Below are 14,117 nucleotides of genomic sequence, written 5' to 3'. Positions count from 1 at the left end.
CCAATCATAAGTAATGGGAAGGGGATTTTTCTCATGGTTAAACACCTTGTTAGCCATTTTTCTAGTACTCTCACCTTGCTTAAGGTAGCAAGGACCCATAAAAAACTCTTGGTGTTGCTCATCGAAGGCAGTAATAGTTTATGTGGGGGAATAAGGGCCAAGTTTAGGCAAACGGATGGAAGTGCAAGAGATAGGTTGCTCAAAAGCAGTTCACATGATGTTCGGTTAGGGATTTTTTGAAGATTGTGATCGGGAAGAAAAGTGAAGTTGTTGAAGAATTTTATAAGGAGAAGGTCCAAGATCGGTTGCAAAAGATAAGAGAAATAGAAGATAAAAGCGGAAATCGAATTTCAAAACTCAAAATATGGTTGCTAGATTCAAACATTCTTCATTATTTGGTTATTTTCCTATCGTCTTTCAAGGACATAGAATTCAATTTTCAAACAACTCAGGAAAAGAGGGGCAGTTATGTTAACACATAAAAGTTAGCCGTTGGAGCAATAACTATTGATTGGCTATGACTAGCATATGGAAGCCGATTGAGGCAACTGACGTGGATGAAATGGGAAAAATGGTAAAACAACTGGGATGAAACACTTTGAATAGTGCATAGGCCATTTTAAGAAAATGTGGAAGTAAGCTTGACGAACAAAGAAGTAGTTGAAGAAATGGTAGCATGATCTCTTAGATTTTAGGGATTTTTAATAATGCTTCAGCTAATGTAACCATTAGTCAATCATTATAAATAGGACCTATCACATTCTAAAACACACAGATATCAACACGCAAAACCCAATCATTTTCTTGCCTATTATTTGCATTATCTTGCTTATCTACCTTATTTCTCCTATCTCTTTCAAATTACTTTATTGCTTGTAGTCGTTTATTGCTTCCTTTACTGCAATTTCTACATAGGAGTAATTTAATTTAGAAACTTTAGTTCATTGATTGTTTGAAAGCTTTTTAGAGGGGACTAGGAACCCAACCAAGGAAAATATTCCCTTCCTTGGGTCAATCGCCTAAAGGGAATCAACATTTAATATTCAGTTGTCAGCACGGCTAAGGGAATTTCACACCAATAGGACCTATAGAATGTCACTTGGTTCAAGGGACCCAAAGTCAAATATCACTGAACCTTGCAATACGCGAGGAGGGAAATAGGTTAGTGACAATTGAATTATCAAATCCAAACATGGATAGATTCACCATCAATGGTGAATAACAAAGAAACACCATGACTAGTGGTAGAATAAAAATTGGAAATCATTCAAGAAGCCTTGAGTGTCTTAAATTGCCTCGAGCATTTCTAGTGCCATTGGCCAATCCTTCCTCGAATGACTTCAACTCATCCTTGAGTAATCTGCACTTAGCCAGCTCCACTTAGAGCCTTAAGCATCTTCAGCTCGTCCTCACGCCAAGAGTATATTCATCTTAGCTTTATGCCTTGTGCGCCTTTGGCTATGACATACACCTGAAGCATCTTGAGCTCATCTAGACACCTTAAGCATCAACCACAAGTTGAAAATACTTATAAGTCGACTAATATGATCAGTTTCTAGTGTTTAAGGAGTAGGTTTACCACTTAGTCATACAATATTCCCACTTGCTAACCAACCTTTAATGAGTTGGGAGCGGTCATATCCACCCCCCATTTAGCAGTGAAGTTCCCAAACTTGAATGAAAAAATAGTAATAGCCAAAGCCGAGTAACCATGAAAATATACTGAAGGTAACTAAGTCATTTGGCTCAACACAGACCAAAGAGATGAAGTTACTTGGATAAACATAGACCGATACACACATTTGGCTAATCATAGACCAATAGACGCATTCGGCTAAACATAGAATGCAAATGACTAAGTTATTTGGCTAAACAAAGACCAAAGAAATCAGGTCACTCAGCTAAATGTAAACCAAAGAACTATGTTATTTGGCTAAAAATAGACCAAAGAAACTAAGTTATTCAGCTAAAACAAGATTAGACTAAGTTGCTTAACTAACTAAACATACTAAAAATTAATAGACCAATAAAATTGGCTAACATTTAGAAACGATTATTTTACCAAGAAATTCCTAATTAAGAAGTTAAAGAATGAAAGAGTAATTTGATACTTAGAATAAAAAGAGTTGATTCATAGAAGAGCCCAAACTCTTTGTGAAGACGCTTAACCTCATTTTGAAGAGTCTTAGCCGAGTCTGTCTCCTTTTTTAGCTTGCCTTTCAAAGCCTCCTCTTGAACCTCAACCCTCATTAACTTAGTCCCTGTACCTTCCAATGACTTCCAGGATTCCTCGATCGACTACATGAGACTTTCATTTGCCTTGGTAGCTTTGACCAAAGCCTATTTGCTTTGGTAAGTTTGGCTTGAGCTTTCTGGGACCTAGCATTAGCCTTCTTGAACTCATCAGCCCAAAATTCAGCAATCCCCCAAGACCTTACCTGAAAATGGGCAATATAGTCCATGGATGCTCGGGGACCACCTCCCTTAGTATATTGCAATTCGGCAGACTGAACATGGACTACTAGATAACGACATCAGGATTGAAGTCCTTACCCCAAAGAGAAGAAACCCCATCCTTCGTAGAAAGGAAGGCAAGGTGACTCTCAACGGAGGAAGGAGTAGCACTGGTGATGGGGTAGCAACCTTTTTCTTTCCTGCAACATCCTAAGATGAAGAACTGAGTTCCATTGTCTTGTTTGGACTTGAACTGGCGAGAGGAAGATGAGGCATCCAGTTATTAGCCACCTCAACATGAATAAATTTTTCTTTAGCATTAGCTTTCTTAGCATCAGCTCTTTCCTTCTTAGCCTTCTCAACCTAAGCCTAAAAAGAGGAAAAACAAAGTGAGAACTCGATACATAATACAAAAAAGCAAAAATCGAATGGAAAGTAATCACATTTCCAATCTGCATTTGGAGTTTTTGAAAAAGGCATGTTTACCAGGTTCTTGCAATGAAGAGCCCTAGGATACTTGTAAAGTATAGTCATATCCTCTTGATCAAAATGAGACATGTATGACACTGGTTTAGTAATTTGTGTTGGGAGAAGAAGTCCAACAGAAGGGGAAACGAGTAGCCCCTTGCCTAGTAAAATATTGGCATAGACTCTACCCCAGGATGAACTCGAAAAAAATGACCTTTGAAATATTTGTAAGAGGTGGTGTATAGGCCAATAACGACCCTACCTGAAATGCGGGTAAGAGAGACCCAACCACCCTTGGGTAAAGGCAACATTCAACTCTCAGAGAATGTCCACTTTGAACTTATAAAGACGTGTACATGAAACGTGTCTCTATAGGATAGGCACACATAAAGACGTGCTCACTAGCGAGACACGACTCAAAACCCGAGAGTGTTTTCACATTTCAAAAGACATAATCATTATGCTTTTATAAAAAATGTGCAAGTAAGTACAGAAACTAGTGGAATAGGTTTTGACTTTGCCATGAACCTAGGAATAACTCGAAAGGGTTATCATTGAGTACTCCATTTTGTATTTTTTTAGGAGAAAAATCTTTGACCAGAGAAGAAAGAAAGTTTGTAATAAGTGAAGGGGGAGAAAAATCACTCCCTCTATTTATAGTTTTCTAGAAGCTTATAAGGATCGAAAGGACACATCGCTCCAAACTATTAGATCTATTTTAGTCGACGGCTAGGGAAGATGCAACTTTTGAGTAACCCGAGAGTGTTTTCACATTTCAAAAGACATAATCATTATGCTTTTATAAAAAATGTGCAACAACATTTAATGAGTATGAATAAATGGGTCGTCTAAAAGACATCCCTTCAAATACTTGACCGCCAAAATTTGGAAGAAGATAACTACCCATATAGTTTCATTTAAGACTAAAGTAACACTCAGTTAAAGAGGAGAATAACTTTCTCAGATTTGACTACAACCAGACCCATGAGTACTTGTTGAACTTGGTTGATTGGTGGTGACACTAGAGTAGACAAAAAAGAAGATGTTTTACAAAGCTGCTACAATCAGCTTCAAAACTTGGGGGGCATATATACTACTCGAACTTCGCAAACCTCCGTACTCAGTGGCTGACCGAGTAATCTACTCAGTATTTAGAGAACCTGACCAATATAATTAAGGCAAGAGGAAAGCTTTATCTTGCACCAGAATGATAGAGATATCTTCTAAAACCAAAATTTATCAGGAAAGATAAACATAGAATCACATATTTTCCTATTTACATTATCTTATGAGGAAAATTGAGATTTTATAATTCAATTTTCAAGGTTCAGATAAACCAACTCTTATTCTAACCTAGTTTAAGATACCTGCTCTTGCCTTGGAATAACTTGTTTGGATTATCAATCTTGGAATGCATTTTCATAGCAATTTAGAATAACTATACTATTTATTTTTTTTTAACTTTTCTCTCTCCTCATTTTCTCTATAACACATCACATACAATACCGAGCAACGATTTGTCTCCTTACTTCCAGCAATTGAAGACGACAAAGCATCATTTGGCTCCTCCTCCTAGGTGATGTTCGACCAATAGTTTGATTTGTCACTAATCTTTGACTCTCTTCATAAGCAGTTTGGTTCATCGATGATCTTCAAGTCTCTTCGTCAATGGTTTGATTCAATACTAATCATTGACAGTTTGGAATCTCCAAAAGAGAACGGGGAGACATTCGCTAGAGGGTTGGAGTTTCAGTAAGAAAGATTCATTCAAGAGAAGCATGCGATGGATGAGCAATGAAAGGTTAAGAGCAAGATACATGTTCTGTCAAGATGAAAACAAAGACTTAAGAATATTAAATATTCCACCTAGTTTAGTAGAATTTCAAATTCTAAATTTTACATAGAATTGAAATGCTTAGAAATTCTTCAAATTGTGGTTTCAGAGTATCCAAACGGAGCATTTTTCATTGAGCGGTAATTAAAATACCATGAAAAATTACATTACCAGCATAAAATGCCTGATCCAAACACCGGTATGAGTGTCAGTGTAATTTACTAAATTGTTCTCTTCTCACCAAGGCACCAACCATGATGAGTGCCAAAATATCCTTAAAAATGCTTTGCAAATAACCTTGCACAATTTAGCCACAAAATTCATCCCAGAGTCTGCAATTATTAACGTGCAATCCAGTATTCAAGGCGTGAATTTCAAACACAACAGTTCATCTGCTAATTTACTCATTAAATTTGGGCCATTTGACCCCTAACATCGGTTAAATAATGTTACAACTTACAAATCGATCAAAATGAAGCACGTAGTGCTTGGTGATTCCTCTAAAGTATAATATGAATGCAATTGACAGGACTTGAAACTGCCATGCTATACAAATAACCAATTTTTCAAATAAGGAGGAAATGTCATCCTTAATATTATTTTCACATATACCTGTTCAACAAATTGGCCAGACATAGTTTGAAGCTTTCTTCCTATGATATATGCTTTTTGGTAACCTGAATTTCCAAGCCTCTTGAATTTATTGGAAAAAGGGTAAATTATCAGATGAAATCGGGTTGACCTGTTGAAGTTAAGCAACGATGCCACATTCGACTGTTGGGGTCCACCAACCTAGGATGGGATATCACTTCGGGGATGGGAAAGTAAACATAGTGGGTGTTACATAAACCTACTGTAATGCCACTATATCCTGCAAACGCACCATGAACCTGCAATGCAAAAGCTGTGGATCAGTATCAGATAGAAAGTAACCGAAATCTTCTGAAATTCACATACAGGTAAGTATTGGGCGCTAGAGGAATTGTATTTATATTCTATGGTCATATATGTTATCCAATAATCACAAACTACAGAAAACACCAAATGGACGCTTCACTAGCAAGATATCTGAAACACAGTCATTAGTCCTCAGTAGACATCTTATTTTGAACCATATTTTCCAGCTTGGACCCCTGATGCTCTGAAATTTCAGTAATATTTACATGATTTCATGTCTTAGAAACAAAGTAAACCAAATAGGAACTTAGATTGATATTTAAATTCTTAACATTAAATTGAGTGAAGCATAACATGATCTGTAACTTGACCTGGAAAGTGTTAGCAGTTAAAATGTTGATATAAAAATCTGACAAACTAATAAACTGCCGTTGTACATGTGCACTAACAGGGAAAGAGGGAAGCCACTATAAGTTGGCTAGCAGCAAGGGGTTTAGATAGCTTGCAGAAGATTATACACATTCAAACCTAACTGCAGTAATTGGATCAACAATAAAAAGCGAAGAGAGAGAGAGTGACTAACAGCATTTTGTCCAAGTACAGTGCATAGAATTCCATCTGATGCATTTGCTCGAATTGCACGGATCATATAAGTTGGATCAATATATTTCACATCAGCATGAACACCAATCTCCTTGAAATATTTTTTGGTCTGCAATATAATAGTTTTCAGCATAAAATATGTGGTAAAATAAAAATTCTAAATGAAGACAGGTCTGCAATATAATAGTTTTCAGCATAAAATATGTGGTAAAATAAAAATTCTAAATGAAGGCAGCTATCTACATTACAAAAGAACTCAATATATTTGTTCACCATGATAGAAATACAATCATAGTACAGTACGCAGCATAAACCATACTAACAAACGGTAGACATCACACCTAAAATTGCAGTTGAAATCACTTATTGTTAACAGAAACAAAGTAGGGAAGCAGCTAAAGATCAGAAATTTAAAAGAGCACACATTATTAAAAATTAAAATATTGAAAGGTTAAAGTATTTTATGCCTCAATCATTTCAAAATGAACTCATAAATAAACTTTCTATTTTGGCCAATGCATAGCCAACAGGATGTATAGGAAAAGCATAAAAGCATTATCATAACCTGTTTTATGTCATGTCAGAACATCTAAAGCTTTGACAATAAGATGTGTTTTAAGGAAACTTATCCAAAAACTATTATGCTTAAGATCAAAGAGCTGATTTTTCAGAAATAGTAACACTCTTAAGCAGCTATCATCATCACAGACCACTGGAAAGATATTAAGTTGTCACATTGCTACTTTCATGGAGATATAAGGTTAGCCTAGTAGTGAAGGGAGAAGGGAAGGGGGGAGAGGTCGCGGGTTCGAATCCCCTGCTAACAAAAACTAACAATACTAACATTTGCCGATAAAAAAAAAAAAAAAGCATTGCTACTTTCATAAACAGAATAACAGATTTACATATTTGTTGGCTTAAAATGTGGAAAGTTCTGTTTTCAAGTCGCCCAAAACCTCCCTCCTTTTACAAATAGCATGATTGGATGATCCTCAATTTCATGGATTTCATTTCTAACTGTATCGAGATTGGCTTCAAATTGAATATGAATATTTACAAAATAATGTTATAGTTCTGATGCAGTCAAAGACCAAAATCACAAAAATAGTCATAGATTGATAATTTAAAATACACATTAGTTAATTATGTTCAGAAATTAAAAGTTAGATATTCTAAATAGACTGAGAAAGTGTCACATTAATTTGATAGTAATTTTAGCCAGTTTAGATGTTCATTCTTTGTTTCAAAATTTACTGGGTATAACAAATTAAAAAATATATACTCTTTCTATCATCAGTTATCAACCCATTTAGATTATTGTATGCCCCATAAACATAGCACAAACCTCTTGTTGAATATATACACCAATATCTCCAAATACAACATTTCCTGATGCATCTGTAGCATTAGTCTTTTGGAGTAAATTCTGCAAAAGAATCAGTTAGCAAGTTCAAGTTTCTATGTCTGAATGTAAAATTCAGTAATGTTTTTGGGTGATCATGCTAATTTGGTAATATGATATTTGATTATATCAACTAAATCACCTGTCCAGCTCCCTCTGCCACACAGACTACAGCTGATCCCTTCGTTTCTAAAAGGTACTTGAGATGACTCAATACTCCATGAGGTCCATGTAAATTGAAAGGTACCTTCAACCCATGTCAAAACTTGTATAAGTTTATCAGTATAACAGAAAACAAGACCATCCAACTAAATTTTATCTTAGATACCTCAGGAATCAGGCATATGTCAACCTGTCCACTAGACAGGGATGCTTGCATTGCTATGAATCCACTGCTACGGCCCATCAATTTCACAACCCCAATTCCATGATATGCACTATGTGCCTATAAGGGAAGAAGTGTAAATATTTTAATATATACTGTCAGTACTGACAAGAAACTATCAATGAACTGAGTCAACATGACTCAGAATAAGTAATATACCTCAATGTAGGCAGAGTTTATTGCTCTTTGTGCTTCTTCAACAGCAGTATCAAACCCAAAAGTTTTGTCCATCAATAAAATATCATTGTCTATAGTTTTGGGCACACCAATTACAGATACCTTCAGGCGTCTTTTGCGGCACTACAGGAAAAAAAAAATCTGTAATTGAGAAGCCTAAAAATTAAAACACCATCTAAGAATTTCTAAACAGCCTACAATATCACACATAATTCACATTTCAAATAATAATATTATTGTGCAGCTTAATATCAACACTGAAATATACAAAAACCAATAAAGGAACAGTAAGTGAAGTCAATTCGAAAATTGACTTTGGATCACAAATAACCAATTAAGTGATAAAAGGTTTAAGGATTGACAACCTCATGGTGAATTGCATTGGCACCAGCATGTGTGCCATTTCCACCCAATACAAAAAGCATGTTGATCCCTCTTTTCTGTAATCAATAATATTCATATTGGAGAATATCAGTCTCAAAAATTAGCACCTGTATCGAAAAAAACCTTAAAGTTGTCTGTGAAATCATAAATCGGTTTGTTAATAGATTAAGTCAATCAACCACCTCCAGACTGTCCACAATATCACTGACTCCAGGTCCTCCTCGTGAAACTCCCAATAGGCTTCCACCAGAAAGATGAATATTCTGCACTACTTTTCTAGACAACTGCAAATGAAAGCCCAATATAGTTAAGAGTCATTAGGAAGAACTTATGTGCTACAGACTGTACCTTTAGATGAATCTTCTGTTACACCAAAATCAGCAAGGAGGGAAAAATGAGATTACCGGCACTTCTGTCAATTCTTTGTCAGAAAATCCCCGATAACCAAAAGGAATCCCCACGATGTTTTTTACACCATATATTTCAAGGGTGATTACAATCTGCTGGACATTCATTATTGAAGCCATTAAACAGAGAAACAATATAGTGACCAAAATAACTAGAACTAAGTTTACAAAAGGGAGTTGAAATCGGAACATCTTACACTATATGATATAACAGTACTTGGAATTTTATACATAAATACATAGGAGAGGGGAAGCTTATAATATATTTAAGACACACTAAGATGAAAGCAAAGAATATATTTAAGGTCAATTAGTCAATTGCTTAGGCATGAGCATTTTATTGCCCAGAAAATTTAGAGAAGATTAAATAGTAACATGTGTAAGACACACTAAGATGAAAGCAAAGAATATATTTCAGGTCAAGCAGTCAGGACTCGAATATAAATTAAAATGTTACATTAATTCTTCACTAGCTTAATTTCAAGAGCACCAGCTGGGCTTCACTATAATCAAAAGAAAAGGTTAAAACTGTGTGAAAGGCAATCTAATCACAAACTAACCTGTCTGATGACATCATTAAGACCAGGGCAGAGCCCTCCACAAGTAACAATTGCTGCCTTTACTTCTTCTGGCTTATAGTATATCTTTTCACGAGGCCCAGCTCGATGAACCCTAAAAGGATTTCAGAACTACTTAGCATATATGTTAATATTAGGGAACTACATTGTATACAACACAAAGATGTACTCAAATATTGAAACCATAAACTAGAAGTAAAACAACTATTTGGTAATCCAGAGTATAAAAAAAGGTAATTGTTACTGGAGAAGCGTTAAAGTGATTGCAATTTTCGCATCCTAATGTCCAACAAATTTTGTACATTTTCAAACCTTTATTTGATTTAACAAATTGTGTATCAAATTTTCAGGTGTCTATAAATCAAATTCATATCGTTTGTGCTATTTCTCTTGGTAACCTTAAATGCTAAAACAAGATAAATGCATTTGTGAAGCAGTCAGATCTCAGTATTTCCTGTTATCATATAAAAAAAGAACCGCATAGTTTTATACATTAATAATAAGATTAGGCAACCTTTCCGATAAAAACTTGATTTGAGATATCTTTACATTAGTAAACTATGCTTTGGTGTGTAATCAACAGGTTAGACGTTGGAGTAAAACAGAGTATACAGAATGCAATTTCTGTAAGATGCCAGTCAGCAATATATCGGAGGCGAAAAGTGGAGATCACATCAAGCCAAAAGTTGCAGATATAAATTACAAAGTGAAGGGAAGATTGATGGGGATGTCATACATGGAATTCAAGTTGAGAGAATGGAATGGAGAACTACTAACTCAAAGGTAAACCCCATTGAATATCTATATGGACGGTTGCACTCTATGGTAGTGAATGTCGGGCAATGAAGTGCCAACAAATGCAAACAAGTGTATCAGAAATGATAATGCAGAGGTTAATGAGTCTAGGTACAAGAAATATAGGTTTAAGAACATACCATTGAGAAAATTAGAGAAACAACTATTTAGGAGGTTGTGAAAACTAGCCTAAGTCAGTTTGGCTCGTAAGAAGAGGACCAATGGTGGCTCAAATGAGAAAAGGTGGATCAAATTAAAGATAATCCAATAAGACCAAAGGAAACAGTAGAAGAAATCATTATAAAAGGACCTTGATATAAGATGTTAAGAAAATTTTGGTTGTTCATAGAGCCTAATACAACATATTCATTCATATAGCTAACATCTCCTAGTGAGATAAGGGATAGTTGTATCTGGACAATACTAAATAATAGTAAAATTTGAACAATTGGTTATACCAAAAAAAAAAAATTGAACAATTGAGGGGTGTATGGAACTCTAGTCAAACATACAAGAAATTATCACAGGTTAAGTGTAAACCTAATGGCAATCAGCAGGCATATCGATATGGATTTAACCATCAAAATCATGGTCATGATGTCCTGCTAGAAAGGGACATTGAATTCTAAAAGCCCTAAATTTTCTCTTAATTTTAGTGAAACTTTCAGAAGAAGCATTTTAGTATGATTAAGTTTTCAGTATTGAACACTTCCAACTCCTGTCCAGCATTTAATTCACAAACCAATCGAACACTCATGTGACTGACTGGAATCTGTTTAATCAATGACTATACTCAAGTTTAAAATTTGTGAATTAAATGCGTTACCATTGTTCCACCCAAGTACAATCAGGATCAATGCACTCAGCACCAGCAGATGTAGGTGATGAATAGTATATTGTCTGAAAGAGCAAAGCAAACAGAAAATTAACATCCTGCATCAACTTCTATTTTTTGAACTTGAATGAATGAAAGCGTCAATCAATATCCAACTGTAGCATTTGAATGTAATTCAATTGCATACACTCTCAACGGACAACAACATATCAATGCAAGGACAATAAAAAATGCATAAACTGTATAATAGTAGTCCAAGTGAGCAAGGTGACAGCTCTTTTGATAGCAAAGGAAAACAACTTTTCAAAACAGCCAACCAGGAAGCACCACTTAAGGTCACAATTCATGCTAGTCAAAATAGTAGTCATAATATCATAAAATGCACCCACATAAAGAGCTAATAAGATCACAAATACATGAAAAAAACACAAAAAGCCCAACTATCATAAACAAAGAAAATAAACAGAAAAATGAAAGGCCAACAAGACTGTAGCTCAATTGATACAGGCCCAAATTAGCAACAGCAGTTGATTAATCTAACACTTCTCAGTGAATTTAATTACCAGGGATGAATAAAAACCGTCATACCTTAAGAAGCACTCTGTCATTGTTATTAATATATCCATGCCACTCCTCATCCAAAGAATAATGGCCAGGAAAGTCTCTATCAATCGGAGTTCTGTCACAAGACAAAAAATATTAACAAACAGCACAGCCCTAACAGTATGTTCAGATAAGAGGAAAGAAAATAAAGAAAAAAGACAAATAATGATGCATTTTCTTTTGGTTTGATTTAACACAAAATTAAAAAGAAAAAACCAGTTACGGCAATTCTTCCGTTCTGATGGTCTCATGTCTTAAGCCGGCTTTATATTAGTACCAGCTTAGGATGATCTTTATACATCCCTAGTCTGGATTTACCCAGAACAATTGCCCCCAATTGCCCCCGAGCCGATATTGCTTTGAAGAAGTAATGTTAACTTTACAAGTAAAATGAAGATTTACCCAGAACAGTTGTCCAGTTGTCCCTGAGCCTATATTGCTTTGGAGAAGCAATGTTGGCTTTACAAGTAAAATGAAGATTTACCCCGGAACAATAAGGACTTGTTTTGTTTGGCTATCTTTTCACTTCTTGGTTCTAAAAATTGTTTTTTGAAACAATTCTGCACCAATCAGCGATTAGTTTCCTATCCAAAATCTATTAAGCCTTAAAAACTATTTTCAAAATAAGTATTTTAAAAACCACAAAACGTAAACAGCCGGAGATATTTTCTCATCTTTTATTTTCACAATGTTCAGGTTTCCCCGATTCCATACTTTCCTCTGAGCCTTGCACCACCCACCGCCAGGAAACCTTGAATTTAGTTGCATTTTCAGTTGTATTTTGAAAACCGAACAGCTTTAAAAATTGCTAACTAAAATAATTTTACACTATTCGGTAACCAATTTCTAACATAAAGTTTATTAAGTTTTGAAAATTGTTTTCTCATCTACGGAATCTAGATTAGTTGGTTGGACATGAGTTGTTGTAAACTCTATGGTACTTGAATTCGATTCTTACTGTTAAAAAAAAAAAAAACCTTCTGTTTTCATTTTATTCAACGTTTCCCTCAATTATGTTCTTTGGCCTGTGCCTTACACCACCCTCCGCCACTAACCTTGTGGAGTTGCATTTTTAACAAAAACTAAAAAAACTCTCTTCCCAGTTTTGTTTCCGCAGTACCAAACAGAGGGTAAAAGGAAACTAGACCTACCAACCAACCTCATTTTGAGACAAAACGTGGACGGAATCGGAGGAGCATTTGGGAAAATGTCGGTGAGATGGGGGAGTCTGAAACGTGCTTCCCAATCTTCCTGGAACTTGATTTTCCAATCAGGGTCGCTGAAATCTACGGAGGCGGCGGAAGCGGTGCTACTTCTGCTGCTATGCTCGGCAAAGACACCAACTTTCTTGGCGACTCTGGTGGGTGGCAGTGAGAGAAGACGCGAATTGGAGTGGGAGATTGGGAATCCGAGGGAGCGTGTAGACGGTAGGTGAGGAAGAGTTGTGGTGATCACGTGCGAGATGGAACCCATCAAAGAGAAATCTGTGTTGTGTGAAGAATGAAGAATCTGAGACCTGTGAGAGAGTGATGGAAGTTGAAAATGCAGGAACAGGAGGAGGAAGCAATCGTAATTAAAAATCGGTCGGAGGGAACGAGGAAAGAGAGGTGGAGACAAGGGAGCTTGGTTGGATTTGACCTAAGAAACACGGAGGAGAGGAGGAGAGGAGGGGACAGTGGCAATTGTTGTCAAACAGTTGCTGGACCTTGCAAGTGTTAGAAAACTACAAAGCCGTCTACTTCTTTCTAACATGAAAAAAGAAAGTTTGACATCAGTCTTTTCTTACGTGCAGTTTTTAATATCTCAAATATTTGACGTTTTTATATTATTATTTAATATTTATTTATTTTAATTAATTATCTCAATTTTTTTTAGTTTTATTATCTATAGTTAGTCGTTTTTGTTAAGTAATCATATAATAAGTGGAGTATCACGTCATCAGGTCTTATCACAGACACTTCATTGTATGTCAACATTTTCAATGACGTGACAATAACATATCGGTAGTGACAAGATGTGATGACATGATATTCTGTTTATTACGCATTCACTTAACGGAAGAGAAGAAAAATTAATGAAAATAGGTGATAAAATGAAATTAAAATTTTTTCTCGTAAGTATTTGACAAAAAATGAGTTTTTGGTAATAACCTGAAAACGACCTATTTTTTTTATGTGCTAAAAATATATTTAAGTCAATCGGAAAAAATAATTTTTTAGTTAATAAATGATAAGGAACAATTTTATCAAAATAAATAATTTAATTTTAGATAAAATGATAAATTTTATTATTTAA

The 14,117-nt window shown here is 35.3% G+C and overlaps 1 protein-coding gene across 1 annotated transcript; it reads right to left on the bottom strand.

Annotated features, from left to right (window-relative positions):
- Positions 1-5,143: 5,143 nt before the first annotated feature.
- Positions 5,144-13,587, bottom strand: LOC100793883 (ATP-dependent 6-phosphofructokinase 5, chloroplastic). The gene is made up of 13 exons (XM_003551998.4): positions 12,982-13,587; positions 11,808-11,898; positions 11,211-11,284; positions 9,572-9,683; positions 9,009-9,104; positions 8,787-8,888; positions 8,586-8,660; positions 8,203-8,343; positions 7,987-8,103; positions 7,801-7,905; positions 7,602-7,682; positions 6,237-6,365; positions 5,144-5,646 (listed from the first exon to the last, which is right to left on the bottom strand). The coding sequence occupies exons 1-13, from the start codon at positions 13,293-13,295 to the stop codon at positions 5,479-5,481; spliced, it is 1,605 nt and encodes a 534-aa protein (XP_003552046.1). The 5' UTR covers positions 13,296-13,587; the 3' UTR covers positions 5,144-5,478.
- Positions 13,588-14,117: the final 530 nt, after the last annotated feature.

This window comes from Glycine max, chromosome 18 (genome assembly GCF_000004515.6).
Source record: "Glycine max cultivar Williams 82 chromosome 18, Glycine_max_v4.0, whole genome shotgun sequence".
Lineage (NCBI taxonomy): Eukaryota > Viridiplantae > Streptophyta > Magnoliopsida > Fabales > Fabaceae > Glycine > Glycine max.
The sequence above is the reverse complement of the archived record's forward strand: the minus strand, read 5'-3'. Positions and strand labels throughout refer to the sequence as shown.

Bases quoted from the DNA above. Each gene is read 5' to 3' on its own strand.
- LOC100793883 (XM_003551998.4), bottom strand. From the start codon at position 13,295: ATGGGTTCCATCTCGCACGTGATCACCACAACTCTTCCTCACCTACCG. The intron at 11,285-11,807 runs GTATGACGGTTT...TTGCTCTTTCAG, and splicing joins ATGACAGAGTGCTTCTTAAG to ACAATATACTATTCATCACC. The intron at 8,104-8,202 runs GTATATTACTTA...CTTCCCTTATAG, and splicing joins TAAACTCTGCCTACATTGAG to GCACATAGTGCATATCATGG.